Source organism: Pholcus phalangioides, unplaced genomic scaffold, assembly GCF_987345545.1.
Source record: "Pholcus phalangioides strain wild (caught in Gottingen) unplaced genomic scaffold, Ppha-v1.0 ptg000015l_1, whole genome shotgun sequence".
NCBI classification, from domain to species: domain Eukaryota; kingdom Metazoa; phylum Arthropoda; class Arachnida; order Araneae; family Pholcidae; genus Pholcus; species Pholcus phalangioides.
The window spans coordinates 20,840,563-20,862,454 of NW_028301608.1; the positions used below are offsets into that span (position 1 = coordinate 20,840,563).

At 37.4% G+C, this 21,892-nt stretch overlaps 1 protein-coding gene across 1 annotated transcript in view; it reads left to right on the forward strand.

Annotated features, from left to right (window-relative positions):
• The first annotated feature begins 9,414 nt into the window (after nucleotides 1-9,414).
• The window catches only part of Appl (amyloid-beta-like protein), a 152,651-nt gene continuing 140,173 nt past the window's right edge, over nucleotides 9,415-21,892 (forward strand). Inside the window, exon 1 of the mRNA XM_089243141.1 lies at nucleotides 9,415-10,025. Within this exon, the coding sequence (XP_089099267.1) occupies nucleotides 9,951-10,025 (75 nt within the window). The 5' untranslated portion in view covers nucleotides 9,415-9,950. The remainder of the gene's footprint in view (nucleotides 10,026-21,892) is intronic.

Consider the following 21,892-nt stretch of genomic DNA (forward strand, 5'->3'; position numbering starts at 1 on the left):
CTAACTGCTGGAACGTGTTTTGTGTGTTTGTGTGTGTGTATGTGAGGGGGGGGGTGCTAACATATTTATTTTTTCAGAATTGTGCTTAAGGTTATCAGACGTCCTCGATGTGTCCTCCTTTTCGATGTCATTTCAATTGTCCTCCTACGTTTTTAGAAAATTCGCCCGTTTGTCCTTCTTTTCAGGTTTCCGGATTTTTTCCCCCATTTTTTTCTTGGGAGAGAATTCTTTTTTTCCACTTCGAAATATATATATCTCTTCATTAATATGCGTATTTTTGTGGGTTTTTAAATTGACCAATCGCCGTCGGAAATCGCAGAATTTTTCTGTTTTTGCTTCTTTTAGCGGTTCTGTTTCAGTTGGGCAAACTGACTGAGCACAAACTGCATTTTCTTAGGGAGTATGCCGAAGCGTATTCCTCGGTTAATTCCCTCAGTTGAATGTGGTTCCGTGCGAGCTGGGTGAAGAGAGAAATCTGTGATCTGTCTCTGGGTGATAGAGTGAGTCGGTGTTTGTGTGAGTTTTTGTCTATGGAAAAAATAGAAAACGAAAAAAGTTTTAGTGCAAAGCACCCTCCTCGAGTCAGATCAGAACCGCTTTAATGGCGTATCAAGACGACAAGAAAATCGGATCATCTATTAGAAAACAACTACGAATTTTTTTAAAGTCGTGGCTTGACTTTAATCATGTAACACGGGGAGGTACGGGTCCAAGATCACCGAAATTTAGCGCCTTTCAAATACGAAGGCATGGGAAGAAGGAAAAACATTACCAGATGTTTTTGGGTATTCAGGAAAGAAATACCTCAGACGATATTTTTGTCTGGGGAAAAAAAAACCTTGAATAGTTTTATATTCCATCAAGGATGAATATGCTCCAAAGAATTTTCACAAGAATCAGACCAGTAAATTCTAATAACATACTGAGAAAAAACCTGGTTAATTTACCCGTTAAAAGAGAGTGGCTGGTTTTATTGGTCAGAATAGTAGCGCCGCCTGTTGTGAAAAGTAGGAAAAATGACGTCACTAAAGGTGAACGCGTAGCACTGAGCCAACACCTTCTAGGGCATGGCCTACATGATGGTTTCGAAAGTATGTAAACATGTGGGTTGTTTCTATCATCTAAGTACCGCCCCGCCCCCCCCCCCAGAGCATCACTCTACCCAGGAGGTCATGATCAGGAGCAGCCCTTGGGCCGTACTACCCGTGCGATGGCGCGCGAAGTCCGAGATCAAAGGGCAGAAAAAAAAATAGGGAAAAGGATTTCTGTCCGCTCTGGGAGGGGTGCCAAATCCGGGGTGAAAGGGCGAGAAAAAAAAATTGGCCAAAAAAAAACAAAAAGTGAGATATAAAAGGGTGAATTTAAAAAATATATATATATTTTTTTTTCTGCACTTAGACGGAATTTTTTTGAATGGGGATAAATTGGGAGCGGGGCAAGGGTAAGAGTCACCGAAAATCCCGGAGAAATTTTAAAGATCTTCAACAATGATCAAAAACGAATTAGACTGAGTGTATTGAACTGCCCGAGCGCAATGGGGCGCTTTGCCCTTCTGTCATTCAATCCTTGATCAATCAAATTTCTGATTGCGCCTGTTGCGATACGATTTTATACAACTTTTTATGATTATTTATTATCCGTGCCCGCGTTGCACTTTAACTTTTGCACTATGTAATCTTTGACGTATCAATAAATTTTGGTTTTGCCGGAGATGCCCTGGACTCCCCAATCAGGGGAGGGGGGCCCGAAGAGATTACGTTGCTTCTTGTGATAGAGCCTGGGTGTCTAGCGGTTTCTCCAGTTTCTCCAGTCACCAAAAATGATCCCCGCGCACGGGTAGAAATTTTGTCTCGAGTAGCCCCTGGCCGTGACGGCCCCAACGAGGCTTTTTGCAGAGACGTCATAATCATCATCAGCATCACTTTGAGGGATAGGCACAGGATATTCCCCATAGAAATCAATAAAAAAACTGCCGATTTTACTTTAGAAATGCGGAAATTCAATAGGGTTTTCCACCACACCAATAATTGGGAATAAAAGTGAATCGGATTCCTGATTTTCAAAATATTAACTTCCCTTAGAGGTACAAAATCCAGAGAAAATTCAATATGAAATAATTAGAGACTCCTACTTTTGAGTTGGATATTCATGCAAAATTGATTTAAACTTTTTATTTATATCTTCTCAAGCATGAAAATATGAAGGTTAATGTCTCCGTATAGGCTTTTAATATCTAACTGCAGCAATCAATATAGTTTGAGATTTTTAAACCTGATAACGCTCACATAAATGACATTGAAATAATTTCGCAGCTCCAATTGGACGGGCAGATAACTTGAACACCATGGAAGTGAGAAATGAAAGGGGTGCCTAAGGTCAAAGTTGGAGTCAACTGATCTAATGTATGTGTATATATATAAATTGACATCATCATCATCGTGCCCCCAGCAATAATGGCCATGCCACCCCCCCCCCCCAGGCTTTCAAGCCTATTTCCGCCTATGTTGAACACCTAAAAAAATCGAAGTATTAAGCAACCATCACAATGAAGAAAAAATTATTTCATTTCAATATTCAATTTTTAGATTTGTTTTTTCATTTTTATATTTTATGAGCAGCCAAAGAAGGCGCCATGTTGGTAAATTACCTTGGATACGGTTTGTATGTCCCTCAAAGAAAGAGGGAGATATCACGTGATCCAAAAAGCCTCATATGGGCCTAGCTCGGGGCCGTAACTAGGCTGGGGCAACCGGGGCCCCGAACTGAATGGGGGCCTCACAAAAAATGTGCTTATTTTGCATAATTTGTTATTTTTTAAGGGGCTCCTCAATAAAATGTCTGCCCCGTTGTCCCGAGAAGGTAAGCTACGTACCTGGCCTAGCTCGAGCCGGGATGAGAAGGAACATGCTCCCTGTACTATAGACACATCATATTTGTAACATTTTGGTTAATTTTCATTTCTTTTATAAACAATGTAATCACACGTGCGATTAATAACGTATATAACGTACGCTATATTGAAGAAAAAAATAAATCCAATAAGTGTGTGTAGAAAGGAGCTTTCCTCAATGTGGCTGGATAAGACGTTGGGCCACGAGAGAAAAAAATATGCTTTGCAGGGCGGAAAAAAATCTATAATGTATTGCCGGATACGTACGCGGGGTAGTAAAAAGTTTGACACCGGTCACGTATTTTTTTTTCCAACCACATGTCCGAGGCTGGCATATAAATTAATGATTCGGGCACGCCCTACCCCACAAGGGTGAGTTGCCAGGGCTCCAGCTCAGGAGCCCCTGACGATTTTAATCTTTTTTTTCCACGCTATACAAATTCACAATATTGGGGCCCGTGAACCATCTGACAAGGGGGGGGGCACCACTACACATCCTGGCCTACGAGTCCTTCTGAAGGATGTGGGGGGGGATATAGATTCCGCAGGATTCAATCATGTAAGTTTTTTATGAGATTTTGCCATTCCTACCGATAAAAAAGGAAGTTGGGGAGGGGGAGAGAGAAAAAAACGGGGCAAAAAAAAACAGCGTATTCTAGAAATACTAGTGCTGCCATCTGTATGTGGCATGCTGAGACATTTATCTCTTCATTGTTACATTAAAAATTTAAATTAAAGTGAAACCCCCCCCCCCCAACGGACACTCCCCGTTAGCGGACACCGTTAACGGCCTCTTTTGTAGGAGTGTGTGTGTGTGTGTGCGGCCGAATTTGCAAAAAATATTTACTCTTAACTGGAGTTCTCGGGCAAAAACTTTTGAGACCATGACCAAAATCAAATTGTTGACAAACTCTCTCTTGTCATACACAACTCCAACTCGACATTCATGCCCCCTCCCCCACAAGGGTAGAGCTCCAGCCCTGCGGCCCAGGATGATTCTCATCACTTTTTGTTTTTTCACCCTATAAATTCATCATAAAGGGGCCCCCGTAAAAGTTGGGTCTGGGCAAAAGATCTCAGCCTAGGGGCCCCTGCTCTAGGACGTGGGGGCCCTGCAAACATGCACATATCAACTGACATCCGGGCCATACCACTGACCCGTAAATAAGAGAGCAGCCGTTAAGAACAATGCAGTAGAACGGGCCAAAAACGCTTAATTCAGGTCAGGTCATCAACCGACATCCAAAAAATAGTCTTTCTTTAACCTTCTCCACAGGTCTATCTGGCGCGCTGATAGTGATTGATTGATTCCCGCCCCCTTGATTATGGACTATTCCGGTTAACAGACCGGTGAACAGGTCTTTAATGCGCTTCATTCCTTGTTAGCGGACAGTAAAATTAGGCACACTCTAATTTTTTTTCACCAAACTCTAATTTATTCATTTTTGTTCATAAATCGAGAATTTATTATATTGAACCGTGATTATGTTTAATCCGAAGCTCGTATTGGCAAATATCATAAACCAGCAATCAATTAGTTGAATAACTGAACATAAGTATGGTGATTGCACATTAAAATGTTGGTTTTGTTCGCACATGTTGATACGTGTGAAGAAAGCCAACATTACAAGACTGATAACGGTTTTATCTTCACACTTATTTTAATTCAATTTTTATTGCGAAATACGTGTTGTGAACGTGTCACGTGCGGATAAAAACCAATAACTGGTTTAATAAAAAGAAAAGTTATATAAATTTTCCATCTTTATCAAACTTTCCATTTTTATTTGGGAAATTATGCATAATCGAAGGTAAAAGTGGTAAATGTAGTGAAATTTAATGATATTTTCTTTATCGGGACAATTGGTGATAATACATAACCATCGCACCGGTATTCAAAAACAACCGTAAGGGAATGATTTTATTCGAAAAGGTGACAGGTGTTCAGTAATAACACCAAGGGCGGCTGGAGCTCAACTGCCGCCCGGATGCCACCCTTGAAGACGACTCCTGTGGGAGTTTCACACTGACAGGGCTTTAACTTCCGAGGCCCTGGGATTTCGTTTAGTAAAAAGCAGTATACAGTCAAACTTCGTTACTGCGTCACCCGGGTAACGCGTCACTCCGTTTACCAGGTCACTTTCTGGAAATCCCAATAGTCCTCTATGGGGGGGGGGGGGGTTCTAATGTTATTAAACTCCTGATAAATGCATCACCCCACTCCGCTTAATGAGTCACTTTTGCGAAAGCACCATGTCGAAAATTGCCATTCAAACCGAAACCTCTTCATACAAGATACACAGTAAATTCAACATTCACTCTTACCACGTCGAAAATCTACCTAGCAATTCAAGCAGAAGCCACTGAAGCCTCCATTTCTTCCTTCTCACTTCACTACAGGCTTGTTGACAGATTCCTTCAACATTGGGCGACTTTTGGGGAATGGTTCAGTGGGAAAATTCTTATTTGAGAGGTTGCGATTCTTGGTCACTTTTGCTGAAAAACTGTCCATGGCAGAAATTGATTTTTTGCATTTTTCTTGCTTTTTTTTAGAAAGAAAAACCTTTTTGTTTAAGCCACTCAATATTTTGTCGACACTTAGATGTTTTAAACAAAAATCTTGGCTGGACGATTGTCGAGCATCTGTAACTCAGTGCGTTTATCCTAGGTTCAGACTGTTCTCAAAACTTCAAAGATCAAGCTCGTTCACCTTTAAAGACAAAGCAGCATTATAGTGGAGGGATATGAAAAATCGACCTATTAAGAAAATTTGTATCAGGACCGGAAAGCATGACAGACAGACAAGACCGTCTTAAGAGCATCATGGGCCCTCAGGCCAAGTGAGTTTTCTGAGGCACTACCTGGCAAATTCTCGAAAATTGCAATCCGTTCTCGTTTCTGTAAGGGCCCAGGGCCGTAGACGGTTGAACCCATGCGTTAAGATGGCACTGTAGACAAAGACACTCATTTTCTATCTTCTTTGGAGAAAAGGATCCTTTCTTCAACTATCAATTCAATACAAACAAATCTCGTCAGTATATCTTCAATGAAAAATAAGTATTTTTTTTTCCTTTCGAACTCATAAAGAATATTTTATTTTCATTTAATGACGTTCCAAACTGGCATACAAGATTACAAGATGACAATACTTTGGTCTCGATAAAAATGAGGAATTTGCAAATTTTTACAAAATTGAAAAAAGTAATGTTTTGCTTTATTCAAGTATGTAATTATGTGACAAACAAACATTTATTGATTGAGAAAAACTCAAGTAATACATTTTCATGATTAAACTCGTTTGAATAACTAAAATTTGGTTTTTCTGCATGAATGCATCAATAGAGAGACAAGAATCAGCGCGGCCATGACTTACTCCGTTTAACGAGTCACTCCGCTTACAAAGTCATATTTTTGGTCTCCCAAGAGTGACTCATTAACGAGGTTTGACTGCACTATGTATTGTTCATTAAGAAAAATATTCATAACCAAACGTTCCACTTTTAAAGAAATTGTCTTGCTCTTTGGTCTATGATTACTTTATCGTTTTCAATTTCGCCAGATAACTTAATGTACATTATAGCTCATCTTATTGATGAGCCATCGTTTCTTACACTTATCCTGTGAAGCTGAGATTGGTCAGCTAAAAAGTCTCGCCACAGAGAGCAACAGTCCTACAAACAGTACAAATATTCAGTCACTACACATCACTCACTTCACTTCTGAGATATAGATGGCAGCACTGAAAAATCATACACAACACTAGATACGCACTCAGACTGTTAGGTACACGCACTTACACTTCCGGCACAACTCACTAGGTAGTAAATTGCATATGGCAATAGACTTGAGTTGTGCTCGGTTTGAAAAAAAAACAAAAAAAAAAAAACGGGGGCAAGTACGCATTTTGGTGCTCCTTTGTAATGCTGAAAGAGGGGTTAAAGGTTGGAATTTGTACCTCTTCTTGTCTGGCGTCTGGGGCACCAGACCCACCTGCTTCTCCCCTTCCGAGTTACAGCCCTGCTTGTTCGGGCTCATCTTGATCTTTATGTAAGAAGTTTTTATTTCTGAACCAATTCAGAGCGTTCTCAGATTCAGGGCCGGAGTAAAATGTTTGAAGATCCTAAGCACTAGAATAGTTTTGGTGCCTGTCCCTAAAAGTACATATTACTCGATATCGATCTATAAAGGAAACAACATAAAATAAAATTTTATATTTCAGAAGTAACTAATCTAAGTCAGAATTATGATTTGAATATTTTTAAGGAAGGACATAGGAACAGAAAAGGGGAGGAGAGACTTTCAACTTGCAAATCATTGATAGTATTTCTTGGATCATTTTTGCTTATTTGTGGGACATCTTTGAAAAGTTTTTGGAATTTTTCGCATTTCCCAAAAAGACAAGAGAAGAGACCTTCGATTTTTAGACCTTTTTTTCAAAATATTTAAAAAACATTTAAAGATATTTCTCTCATCGACTGCTTGTTAGGATTTCACGAAGTGGCTTCAAACGCAACCACAGAATTCTGGCATGGCCGATATTACATTAGTTTTGGCGAACCATAATCATTGGGTACCTGTTCTTTCAGATACATTTTCGAGTTACAATCTGTTAGCATTTCTTTTACTTCTACGGTAGATCGAACCACAAAATGGTGGCTCTAGGCTGAGTAGTCTATGCAGAAGCAAAAAAAAAAATTTTTTTTTGAATGTTTTTATGCATAATTTCAAGCTAAGAGCGTATTGGACTGAATGATTTGCACAGAAACCCGCGATTTTTTTTTTTGTTTTATACAAACGTGATCCTCCCGCACTCCCAAGAAATCCGTAAGATCTGTCCAAGAAATTTGTTAATGTTCATCGGAGAACCGGGATTCGAACAATCAGAGTCTAGCTCCCTAACGACTGGACTGCCAGGCGACAATTTTTGACGCATTTCACCTGTCTGAAAACACAGCAACGAGTTTTCGGGGTTATTTTACTGATGCAACACTGTCAACACGCCACAACTGTCCGCACTGTCTCTCGCACGGGTAATAATAATCAACTATAAGATAAAACCATATATCAAGTATAATATAAAAAAGTGAAACCATGCAGTCGATGGTGAATGGACCTGCTTCCTCTACTTCTATACTTCCTCTAAGGATATTTCACGTATGCTGCACGAAGCCAAGTTGAATTTTTATTCTTTATTGAAATCAGGAATTAAAACTATTTTCATCACTTATATACAAATACAAATAAATACAAATACAAAATACAACGCCACAACAGGCAAAATGCCCAAAGAGGTGGCTGAGAAAAAGATGCCCATAAAAATATGGATGTCATATATTTCAAAAATATAGCCACCCAATTAAAAATGCAATTAACACAAATTACAAACAATATATACACATGATAAAATATTATACAATGCCCATAAAGAATACTTATGGTTGTCTTATTCTAAGTATGGATAGCTTCTCGATTTACCCCCAACGTGTTTATCGTATTTCTTTTTAAAAGTGTCAGTTGTGTAAAAATTTACTACCTCCGGAGGTAAGCTATTCCATTTATTAACAACCCTATTAGAGAAAAATTCTCTGCGACACCATAACCTTGCATTATCCCTTACCAAACGATACTGGCGTTCCCTTGTTAAAGCAGTTGATTGACGGCGAATTAATAAAGGTTTCCAAAACCTCACAGCATACTCCAGTCCAGGACGAACTAAGCCTCGGAAAAGCGGAAGAATGACTTTAGGAGAACGTGAAGAGACCTTTTTGAAAATGAAACCGAAAAATTCTATCAGATTTTTTGACCATCGCTGAACAATGTTCAGAAAACCGAAGCCACTCTTCAATGAGAGTTCCCAAATCGGTGACCCTTGTTGCATCCTGGATAGTGACACCATTCAACTCGTAAGAGAAACGTGGGTTCGAACCAAAGAATAACAAAAGAAGGAACAAGAAAGAAAAATAATTATAAATTATGTTATGTTAATTATGACTATAAACACAGGAATATTCATCTCACAAATTCGTCTTTCTTTGGAAGTTTTTTTTCGTAGAATTCAGTAATCCAGTGTTGGAATTTACAGAAGTGCTCATTACCCATGATTGGCAGTCTTTTTTTGGTGAATTTACCAACTTTCCACACCTTTGACATAATTTTTGGATGTTGTTGGCGACAACTCGAGGATTCCTAATTTCCCGTTTCTTCTCGAAAAAATATGGTCAGCTTGGGCTATACCAGTGTAAGTGAACATTGAATGAAACTTTGATTTCATCGTGAGTTAATTGAAAAATTATGTTATATAAAATTATGTTAATTTTAAAATTAGTAAAAAAAAGTTACCATTCATTCGAAATTTTTACAAAATATTTTTCTGACAAATTGATGAAAAAAAAAAATGACGAAACACGAACGAATCAAGTGTGACTTGATATCCAAAATATTTCGTATTGTAAATAAAAGATGTGCTGCGATTGGTGCAACAACTTTCATAGAAGAAGCCCTGCGATTACTCCCGTGTTTTCCACGAAAGATAGTTTTTCCTCGCACAGCTTCTTTATCGATTCCAGTCTTTCCCAATGCGTCAGATCTTCACAGGACTCTCCGCTTAAAAGGGTGGATCCTACTCTCTGCGGATCCAGCTTCGTGTTTTTTTTTTTCCGCTGAAAATTCTCTCGTTTGAATCCGATAATATTCTTAAATCCGGATCGTCATAATCCGTCAACAATCGACGTAATCTTTGTCCTTTTTTGGTCATCATTGTTGTCGAGTGGGGAAAAGAAAAAAAAAAAAGAAAAAAGCAGACAACAACACACCTTCTTCCCTGGGGCTGTCTTCTGCTCGTACTGCCCACCCTCCCTCTCTTCTCTTTTCCTCGAATTCTCTCTCCACAAGGTGGTCAGAAGATTACAGTGTTGATGGACGTCGTTTAGGGCTCTTGGACTGGACATCTTTTGTTCCCCCTCTGCTCTTCATTTCGTGATAATCGAAGTGAATTTGAATTGAATCGTCGATTCAAAAAATTACACACAAATCGCTGAATAGCTAATAATTTTAGTGCAATATGAGGCTCGTACTCGGTTACTTCGTATATTTATGCTTGTTGTGTGCAATATCGGCCAGCACGGCACGTGAAGAGGTGAGTTGTGAAATTACTGTTAATTATTTTGAACGCTTCTTTGTTTAAATGACTATGTTTCGATTATTTTTTTCGTCTAACAATGCTATTTTCCATTGTTGTTCATTGTTGAAGACTTTTCTATTGTCCCTTTCGAGTCATTTTAATTTCCACGTGCGATGTGTATGTACGGACTTTTAATTTCGTAGCGGGCCTACCTTAAGTTTGTTTTATTGATTTTTAAAAATTGAATTTATTTGACCGAGGAGCGCTAATGAATCTCATGTATGCGATTATTCAAACTTTCCGTTCGTAAAACAACCATTTTACTTGATGCAGTTTTATGCTACCATTTTGTTTCCCCATTGTTGAGCATTTTGGTTGATAAGGGTTAGTCTCAGAAATGAATAGATGCGGAAATAAAAAATTGAGCAATGGTAGAATCTTTGTCATAAAGGTCATGAATATCGTGATGTGTTGTGTTTTTGAAGAAACAAATTGCGGTTTAACTCGGAGGCATATTTACAGGAGGGCTTAGTGGGCTGTGGCCCAGGACAACAAGTTCAAAGGGACAGGAATGAATGGCCATGAAAATTTATATATTTTTGAGTGGAGGGGCAGTAAAACTATAAATCAGCCTCTGCTTAAAGAACGAGGGAATACGTCAGTGAGTGACCAAAAAGATAATGGCCGTATTCACTGACAGTTTATCTATAATTTTATCCGGGCACCTCAAGGGAAGAGGGGCTTCATAGAAATTAGAGCCAGTTGAAATTTTTGAAAATTTAAGAGTTAGGGCCTCAGAAAAATCACTTCGCTTGTGGGCCATGATGCTCTTAAGACAGTCCTGGTTAAAGGATTACAGATTGAAAAAGGATTGGTTAAATTTGGGATTTTAACCAATCTGTGTCAATTTCTGTAACCTGTGATTACAGTTAAACTGTTGGTGAATACGGCTGTTAGAGTTTGCAAGCATATAAGCATGACCCCCACAAGGGTGGGGCTGACGGCTCAAGCCCTGTGGTGGTCATAGTGATGGACTCACATTACAAAGTCCCGGGTTCAAACCCCACCATCGCCGCAGTGGTGGTCGGCTGAAATTTGTTTTCTGTGGTTCCCAACTTTGAGGTGCGAATGCAAGCCGATCTCCCCATTAAAGTCTTGTCGCAGAGAGCAACACACTATAATGGGGCCTGCCAAAGATCTACTCCCCCATATCCCGCTCTAGGATGTGAAGCAGGCCATGCATATAAGTGATGAAAAGAGTGGCCCACAGAGCAAGGGAACAGGTGATTGAGCACCAAAATAGTGACCTACAGCATGTACAAGCATGTGAGTGATCAAAAGAGTGAATGACCAGAAGAGTGACCAAGAAAGTGTACAAGCACATGAATGACAAAAAGTGACTTATAGCGAAAGAGGTGTATTTACAGGGGCGAGGGCTGTAAATACACCTCTGGCAAACTATAGTCCAGGTTAGACTAGAATGGGCAAGGGCAGTAATACCATAAATCCGTCTCTGGTAAAACACACAAGTCACAGCTCTACATCAGATATCACAACATTTTACGGGTGAAGAATCTCAAGACTTTTCTTCATTTTTTTACATGAAAACTTTTTGATGGGATTTCGGTAGTCAGATACAAATCGCACAATAGGAACAATTGTTTGCTGTAATCACTTTCGAGCCAAGCAAGTTGCATACAGACAAAATACAGTCACCCCCTCTTTTACACCCGAATAATTTTTTAAATTTCTTCAATAACCTTTTTATTCATGGTTATCTCTGTTATATGGACAACCTTTTTTTTTTTACCCACCAGTGTCCAAGAAAGATGGGTTTTACGGTTTCATCATCAAGTCGTACCTGTTGGCAACATGCATATCTAAAAATTGCCCAGTGGCGTTGTTGTTTCTGCGAGTGTTCTAAACATTTGATGGAATCCTGATTATCCCAGCTAATGTAGGCTGGACCAAAATTTTGGTTAATGCGGACACCATTATATTTCATGGTGAAATCAAATGGAAACATTTGGAAATTGAGCATTTACACAAACATCATAAATTACTATTCAGTGCTATCCAGCATTGTTCTCTGGTTCAAACCCACCGTCACTACAGTGGTGGCTGGCTGAAGTTGGTTTTTTGGTAGTTCTCAACTTCAAGGTGGAAATGCAAATCGACTTTTCTGTTAAAAAGTCTCGCCAGAGAGAGCAACAGGTCTACAATAGTACAAATATTTCATCATTACACTTCACTTCTGAAATTTTGATGGCATTACTGAAAAATCTGACTATATACACACTATCACTATATATACACACTCACTGTTAGGGACACACACTCAACTTTGTCACAACTCACTCGGTAGTAAATTGCCCATGGCCATTGAACCAGAGTTGTGCTCTTTTCCTTACTTTTCTGGGCTTAATGCAGGGTTCTCAAATTTCTCCCCCCCCCCCCACACACACAGTGCCCCCCTTTCCTCATTCAGTGCATATTCGCAAGTTTCGCTACCTCCCCAGAACTGTTTAGCTAAGAATTTCTTCGAAAAACCTTTGTCAGAGTCTCAGCTCTGTGGCGCCCCTGATAAAGGTTGGAGGCGCACCAGGACACTGCATAGACAGTTTGAGAAGCCTGACTTAATGACTCTCTTTGTTGGAGACAACGTTACTTTCACAAAGTTTGTGTTGTCCTCAGGCTCCACCTTAATTATCACATGTACAAAATTTTAGGTTCTTGTGGCAGTTTTCTAGTCATTATGGTAATTTGATACCTAGGATTTGTTAAGCCCTGCAATACAGTATACAATTGCAAGCACTAGTTGAAATGCTTAAAATATACAATATTTTGAATATTACTGTACATATTTTAGAAATACAGAGGTTTGTCCAAACCTTTTTCATGATTTTATTTTTGAGAAAAAATTGTCATTAATTTTGTGAAAAGCAACAATCTTGCTGATTTCTCATAAATGAAATAAAATGTCAAATTTATGTTTTCTTCAATTTGTATTTCGTAAAGGGCAGGGCCAGGTGGTCATGGCGAACAAAAAATTGGTATTGGCACCTAAAATTTTCTATGTGTGGCTTCCAGGAATAGAGAAATCCACGACTATAAAATTCAGTATTGACGCCTAACATTTTCTGTATGTAATTGCTAAATTGGAGTCTAAAAATGACATAAAATTTTCTGATTTCATATGAAAATGTGCCTTTTAACAGAGCTAAAGGGTATAAAATCCTGGAGAACTTGAAAATACATTATTCAGGACAGCATTTTTTTTTAAAATAAAATCTTTAGCTCTTAAGAAATTTTTTCTGGCGCGTAAATTTTTTTTTCGATTTGTCAATCCCTGGTGGTAAATAAAAGAACTAACTGACTGAGCGTAAACTGCATTGTCTTTGGGGTTGCTTCAGCTTTATGTCTAAAAGAACTATACAAAATTATAGCGGTGGTTCTCAACCTTTTTTGGCTTGCGGAGCACTTTCTGGTATACAATTTCTATGGAGGAGCCCTGTAGGCCTATTTTTTATTCATTCATAAAAGTTACGAAAGTTACGATTTGTTATTCAAAAATACTTATGATTTTTTTCGAATTCACTGTTTTTTTTTTTGTATTTTTTCGAGCTGCTGCGGAGCCCCTGGGGAGTTCACACAGAGCACTGGTTGAGAACCGCTGTGTTATAGGAATATATAAGACACACAACAGTCGAAAAGAAAACTTGAACAAATAATCAAACTTTAGAAGGTTAAGCAGGAGTCTGTCTACACTTTTTTAAAGTGTCCTGTTTATGGGAAAATTTTCGTTAATTTTGTAGCAAAGCAAAAAATATATATAATCTGGCTAATTTATCACAATTGAAATGAAATACCAAATTCAAGGTTTCATTCATTTATATTTTTTGAAGGGTTCGTTTTACAGATCTGGAATTTTGTGAAGGGTCTGGAAAACGGATCCAAATTGATAGACCCTGTTAAAATTTTGTATTACATTTCTTTCTTCCAGAATTTCAATTAGGGAAAATGATCAAGCAGATTTTAATGAGGAACATTAAGGTCTCATGGGGGTGAAACACATTTTAATGCCAGCATCATTGATATAAAGATAGCATATTAATATGAGCGTTTTTAAAAACTGCTTGGTTTGCTATTGCATTATAAATTGGATGAGACAAAAAGTGATTTGTCCGAATACAGAGTATATAAATTTTCTTAAAATTCTAAAACATTAATAAAATAGTTGTTTCTAATTGAAAATAAAATCATTGTTAATTTCAAATGATAAGTATTGAATTTCGCATTGAAATTTGTTATTTTAATAAATATTAAACTGGTAATTAAAAGATTTTTATTGCCATGATTAGAGATGTGAAATTCTTGAGAATAATCTTTAGGAGAATATTCTCATCTAGAATATTCAAGAATATTCTCCTATATCCTCCTTTCTAGAAGGACTGCTATTATAGATAAATTCAGAAGGTTCTCGAGTATTTATAATAATGTGTATTGAAATTTGAGAATATTTGAAACTTGAGAATATTCTTATGGAGGATAATAATGGAGAATAGTTTCTGGAAGGAGATTATTATTTAAATCACTTGAGAATATTCTTTTTATTCTCGATGGAATATTCTTATCCTCAAAGCAGAACATGCCGATAGTCAGTGCTACTGCAGAACAATCTGGAAGCATTTAAGAAAAGTGTAGTGAAGAAACACTATAAAATGGTAATTTTTGCAGAGCAAATTTCCCATCAGCCAAGGGCTTATTGTAGAACAGTGCAAAACATTCTGCTTTGGGGATTCTAATTCTTGATGAGAATATTCTCGTTATTTTTATAGATGTAAAATTCTCTGTAATAATCTTTTGAAAGATTCTCAAGAATATTCTTGAAGTTACAATAAGTAACTTCACCTTATTTTTACTTGGAAATATAACGTGAATTGGGTTGGCAAAAACTTTTTTTTTTCAGGAAAAAACCCAACCCACTTTTTTTTGGGGTTTTTTCGGGTTTATGATACTGGAGCACAAGAAAAGCAAGTTGTATATGCTGCAGCATAGATGAAATAGATCTAGTAATATATGACAATTATTTGTGTAATTATCATATCAGTGGCGGCTGATTACAGAAAATCGTGGGGAGGGGCAAAATTGTTTTGCATCTTATGTTATTATGATAAATGGGTTTATAACATGAGTTTTTCAAGGGTTTTTCCTCTAACCCCTATAATCTAAAAAGCATTGAATACATAGATTTATTGATGTATTTCTCTTTAGATAGAGTATGATAATGCAATAACACTATTAGAAAGCATACTATTTGTGAGTGAGTGCAGTTTTAAGGTTAGTTTTTGGCAGTGCCGTCCTAACGCATGGGCCTACCCGTGCACGGCTCGGGGGCCTCAGAGAAACAAGAAGTAGTTGAATGTTTCGAGAAGTTAGCAGCTAGGGCCTCAGAAAAACCACTTGGCCCACGATGCTCTTAAGACGGCCCTGGTTTTTAGTAGGTTTTTCCAAGGGATTTTTCGGGTTTTACAAAATCGGACCAACCTTGTATATAAGTCACCCCAGGTTTACCATGACTCAACTTTTCATTAATATTAAAATGAACAATGAACTTATTACTACTAATAAACATTATTAGTAAAGAGTATGCTTGAAAGCATGGTTGGCAAGTTTTTGCCATAGTGGAAAAACTGCATCAACAAAAACAGTTTTTGCCAGTAACAAAAACTAAAAGAATTCAAAAATTGAACTTTTGTGATGCAAGTTCTGAGAATCTTAACTACTTGGAGGTGAAACATTTAAAAACTTTTTTACCTCTGGAATCAGCTGTTTTCCTTTCAATTAGACAAAAGGGTTGGAGATAAATATGAATAACAACTGTTTTTGCCAAGCAAATTACTTGTGAAGAAGCTCGTGATAAAAAAAAAAAAGCACACGTCTTTTCTCAATGAAATCCAACAACATGAATTGATATATGCTGTGTATCACAGAAGTGGGAGTAGAAAATTTTCCTTTCAATTTATTAGTTTTGATAAAAGTCACTGAATTTGGTGCCACAAAGTTGCATTCGAAAGTATTAGATGGGTAATAGGTAAATGGATCACCATTGACTAAGCTCACGGTATTTTAATTGCCACACCTTTTATGTCAATAAAGGTATTACGAAACCTTGTAAATGTATGAAAAAATTTTTTTTGTTTGTTTGCCATCTCTTAAAAGCAAACATTAAGATAGCTTGCTATTTCAACATTAGCTGATTTAAGGACTGTTTCCAAGGATTATAAAAAGAGATGGCAAAATATGAGGAATTTGAAAATATTCAGTATACTTCAATTGCTTTTAGCATTGTATGTCCTTTCAGCATTGTTTTATACCAATGTTTTCCAGTGTTATCCCCATATCGCCCGAGTGGTGTGCTGGTAAGATGCTCGTCTACCATCGTAGAGGTTGCTGCCATGGTCCTGGGTTTGAACCCGAGGAAGGATACGGATAAGATAATTTCCCTAACGAACTTGAGGCGACCACCAATAGATAGTGCCTTCATTTCCAACCCAATCTCATTAAATTGCAGTATAGCGATATGGACAGAGTTGGTGTTTGGTGAAGTAGTGTTATCCCCCGAGGGTAAGAAAGTCCACATTTTAAGCATTTGGAGGGGACATGTCTGCTGATAACAGACATATACTGTATACATAGACACCGAGTTCTTTTTTGATGTTGAGAAAATAAAAAGTGCTTTCACTTAAAAAAACTTTAAATTTTTTAAAGAATTTGACAAGAATTTTGAATTAATGGCAAAGTTTATCTTGCAAAACAGTTGAATATCCCAGTGTCAACTTTGAAAATGATTATGTAGCAGAGAAACAAAATCGAAGACCAAGCTGCGGGTTGCAAATCATCTACTGCCGAAAAAAATGAGATGGGGATTTTCCCGAGTCAAGAATGTTGCAATTTTAAGTGATTTTTGTGTAATTCAAGTGATTTGAATGCAATTTAATTTTCCTCCCACCCTTAAGTATGATTGAAGCAATATTTTTTTATGACAGATGGGAAATGCAATCAAAGATGTTGAATTTTAAAATAATATTTTGTATGTCTGTGGGGGGAGGGGGGGGGGTTGTTAAAAAAAGAGTATTATTTGACAAACATTTATTTATACAACGTTTTGACTTAGCTTTTTGATCATCGTATAAATGAGGTGTACCACTGTACTTAACTGTACGCACACCATGTACACATTTTTCTGCAAAATTTCTAGTGAATTGGTACATGTCAGAATTCATGGTGTGAGTGTGTGTCTCCACCTAACAACTTTATGTTGCCAGAGCTCTGCTTGTTTCATATTCTTGCTGGTGCTACCATCAGGCTTCTATATTTCAAATTGTAGATGGTAAAATGCTTGAATTTTCATGTTATGTAAGTATTATGTTGAAGGTCTGCCTGCTCTTTGCAAAGAGACTGCTGGCAATAACAATTTTTTTATTTCGTGTCAACCAGAATTTGACAAGGATTTTAGTAGACCATCTCCGTGATCGCCCACTGAAAAATCCCCTATGGAGTGAGATACATATACTTGAAAATTTAGGCATTTTCCACTTTCACTTCTAATATGAAAGGCAAACTGCAGCACTGCTCAAACATGAAACACGTGTAACTGGGACATCATAAATACACTGGAAGCCACACATATGCATAGCTTATCATAAATTCCCACAGAGGAATGTTCATGAAGTTCATGTATAATTTAGTAGTAGAAGATCTTCTCTCCCATATTTGAATGAAATGGGCTGAACCCATTTTCGATATGAAGGAATATCTCTATGGCTGTAAAAAGGCGAATGAATAGCTGAACATAGAAGGAATTTTTTTTATTCGTTCAACAGCTTTCATATGGATCAAGGGAAATCTTAAACTGTCTGGGAATTGAAAAATTGCTGGAAAATGTCATGTGCAATTTTTCCTCCATTTCTCTATCTCTTATAAGATCTGGAAATTTGAGACAAATTTTGAATACTGTGGTGACATCTCAGACTTCGGTTTAGGCAGTTGCTGGTAGGAAATTTTAGAGTAAAATACACCAATTTTTATTTTTTTTATTTTTTTGTTATGGGGAACTGTTCACATAAGCTTTGTCAATTTTTCAAGCCTTGAAATGGCTCATATGCATAATTAATGCTCAAGTATCATAATTAGAGCTCGGAAGTTTAGGCTTTAAACATGGTTGAAATAGGCACTAAAAAAGGCATAATTTTTCGAAGGAAAAAAAATAACAAAAAAAGTTATTAAGGGTCCAAGAACTTGCTGAAAAATATGTTGCACTTAATCCGCCTATTGTTTTAATTATAGTTTATAATAGCTTCATCATTGTCTAAGTGAAATTTATTTCAAGCCCTAAATAAAATGTTAGTAGACACTCAGGATTAGGCAAATTCAAGGACCACCAGACGCGGAGCCGTTAGAGAAAATGATCTGTGGGGCTCCGAGTTGCGAATAATTTTCGTTCATTTGCTGTATTTGGAAAAAATCATTATCATTTCTATAGTTGAAACATGGCCATCTTGTTTTATTTTTGTAAAAAAAAAACCTTTTTCTTTTTAATCATTACCACGTATGCGGGACTCCTTCAAGCGCGGGGTCTTGTGTGGCTGCATCTGTCACACACCCCTGGTTGCTACTCTGGTCAATTTAATAGAATACTAAATAGCCATGGTTGTTTGCAGTGCACTTATGGTGCAAAAAAAAAAAAAATATCTAAACGTGCCCCTGGAGCACTGTCTGCTCGTATTGCCTTGTATGAGCCATGACGTCAATTCATGACCTCTTGGGACAGTCATCGGTCAGCTATACACAAACAACGCAATCCAATAGCTGAGTGAGGCATGTGGAGAAACAAAAATTTCTAATTTTCTTCTGCTTTTCAAACACGGACTGCGTTCATCTGAAACAAAATCATTCATGTCTAACGCCATCTGGTCAAAGAAAAGTTTTTGTTCACAAAGTTTCGGTTCGATACATGGCACCACCCAACGCCAGTCTCTCAGATCACTTATTTTCATCTAAATGGCGCTGGAAGGGGGGGGGGGGCTTCTGATGATTAATACTGAGAGTTAGAAAATTTAAAAAAAAAATCGATTCTTTTGAAATTCTCAATGGGCTCAAGAAGTATCCAAGTTATACAGATTATGACCGCTGAAATTCACTAATGAACACTGAATTCACTTATGTTAACATGAGCGCGCGCTCACGCACACACAGTTTGAACTTATACAGGGTAAATAGATTAGTGTACAGCCAACAAAATAGCGCAGAATTTTTTCTTCTCCCAAAAATCCTTTTTTATATCCAAAAAAGGGGTAAAAAAGAAATTGGAATCAGTTTCTTTTAGAAAAATAAGGGTTTTCACACAAAAAATGAACATAGGCCAAAAGTAGGGATCGACTTGTGTGGTGCTGTTATCTAGTGTTGATAAAAAAATTTCAAACTAATACCTAAACTAATTTTCATTTTATTTATCACTTGTTTTTCAGTGTTTGAAAAGGGAACTTTTAGGTGTGCCCAGACTGGGCAGACTGAGTCGGAAAGGGTTAATAATCAAATTTAATCAATAACTGAAGAAATAAAGTAAGAATATATGAACGCAATTTAGTTACTTGATAGTATTTAAATAAAGGATTACTGTTAACTTAAATAAAGTTGCATTCAAGTCATAATAAAAACATTTCAAAAATCAAATAATATAAATAAGGGGTTGGCAATGTTTTGGACATTATAATAGTAGAAACCAGATTTACTATGCTTTTACCAGACCTCCACCCCATAACCATACACGAAAATTATGGTATGAAGTTGAAATATCTATAAGCAGATAGTAAAAATGTTAATGAAAAAATTGGTTGTTTCGATCATTTGAACCGCTTATGGTAAACTACTCAAAATGGATATAAACTAGGGTGGTTGAAACAGGTTTTATGCATGGCTAAAACCAGCCCCTGGTCTAAAGTAATGCAACCCCCTGTTTATTAAAAGCAAATATTGATTTTAATTTAGAATTTAGTATGAACGAGAGAAAGTTAAATATATTACATCACTTTTAATACCATTTCAATACTTTTAGCCGGCATCCTGATCGAAATTAGTTTTCACCAGCCAAAATTACAACCTTGTCAGTAAGAAACAATAATTCTCGGAGAATTTCATTTTGCTAAGTGAATGGAATGGCGCACTTCTGATATTTTACCAAGATAAAAGAAAGAAATTTTTAGGTCTTTAAAGATTTGTCTGTGACCCCCCACGAACTCGTTATCTTCGATCTCAAATCGGTCATATCTTCTAGTATTTCGGCAGTCACCCGTGTGAAGTGTCTTTTCACGCGGTTCCAGATAAGAGCTGAAGTTCTTTGTTCTCCTAAATGGAAAAAGGGGGGGGGGAAAGAGGAATGGATCGATTTTACGAGTCTTCATTTTCTGTGGCACCTTGACGTTCTCAGTTCTTTTCACTTTTCCACCCTCCCACTACTTGCTACGGATACGTACGTGCCTCTGGACTCATGACAGGCCTCCACGAAATTTTTGATCGCGTTCGAAAAGCTGCTGCAGCTTTAATTATCCGCCACCTTTGTTCTCTCAGTGCCACGGACAACAACCGCCATCCTGTTTCGTGCCAATAAGTTGGTGTCAGAATCGCCTCATTAAATACGTTGGCTCCCATCAGTTAGATTTTTATGAACTTTTAGCGTCCTTCCTCTTTATTGATCGAGGAAGTAAGGAGTGCAAATATTGGAAAAATCCTTCGAATTTTATTAACCCTAGTGTATTCTATCTATTATATTTCTTTATCCTCAAATTTAAGAATCCGATCAATTTTACTTTGCTTTTTTACACGGATTAGCTTTTAAGCTGTTGTACATCCAACATTATTCAGAGAACCCTTAGCTAACTATTATTATGTTTGCTTTCGAAGGTTTTGAATTTTTTGACCGTCCGAAAATCCCCGTCCAGAAATTTGCCAACCATGTTAGTTACTTGATCAGTACCTGCTCTTAATTTTCTTATGCGGCGATTGGATATATAGATATATATTCACATGTTCAGATCGTATATTTCAATTGATGTACTTACCTTCCTGACTTGTATGAAAAGTTAAAGTATTTACATTATGTTCAGTATACAGGGGCGATTTTCGTTCTCGGGCTGCTTAGCACTATGTTTGAATGGAATCGTGTTGAACAGCGTACAAAAGGTACGTTTAGTATGAATCGTTCTGGAAAAAAAATATCGCAGTCTGTCAGATCCAATTTTCACCTCGAATACGCGAGGAAGAAATTTCTGAATATACGGAATATGCTGTGCATTTTTTTTTTGTCTTCGAGCATTAAATATGTACAATTTCTTTTGTAGGACTCTTTGGAAATTCCATTTCTGTTCGAATTCTGAGTATCGGATCTGTCATACCCGCTTCGCTCGCTGCCTTTTCGATTAAGTGCTTTTTTCTTTCTCTATTTCCTACGTTTGTGAAATCAGGAATTTCTTGGCCCTTTCTCCTTCTTTAATGTATCTTGTGGGGATACGTAATCCTTATGTGTACGTCCCCCGTTGGATCTTTTCTCCACCAAAGGGCGGTTTTGTATCAAAACTTATATCGATTGTCATAGTTTCCTTGGTAACATCGTTTTATTCTTGGTACCCGGGTTTGGAGAAGGTCGGAAAACACTTAACTTCTTTTTCTCATCCTTCATTCTTTCCGACGTGTGAAGAAATGACATGGTTTCCCCTCTCTTTGTACAGATCAAACATAATGATTTGTGCCACATAACATGTACATTTCTCTTCTTTCCTCTGGTTTTGTGATTTTTGTGTATTTGATAACGCAAGTGCCATTTT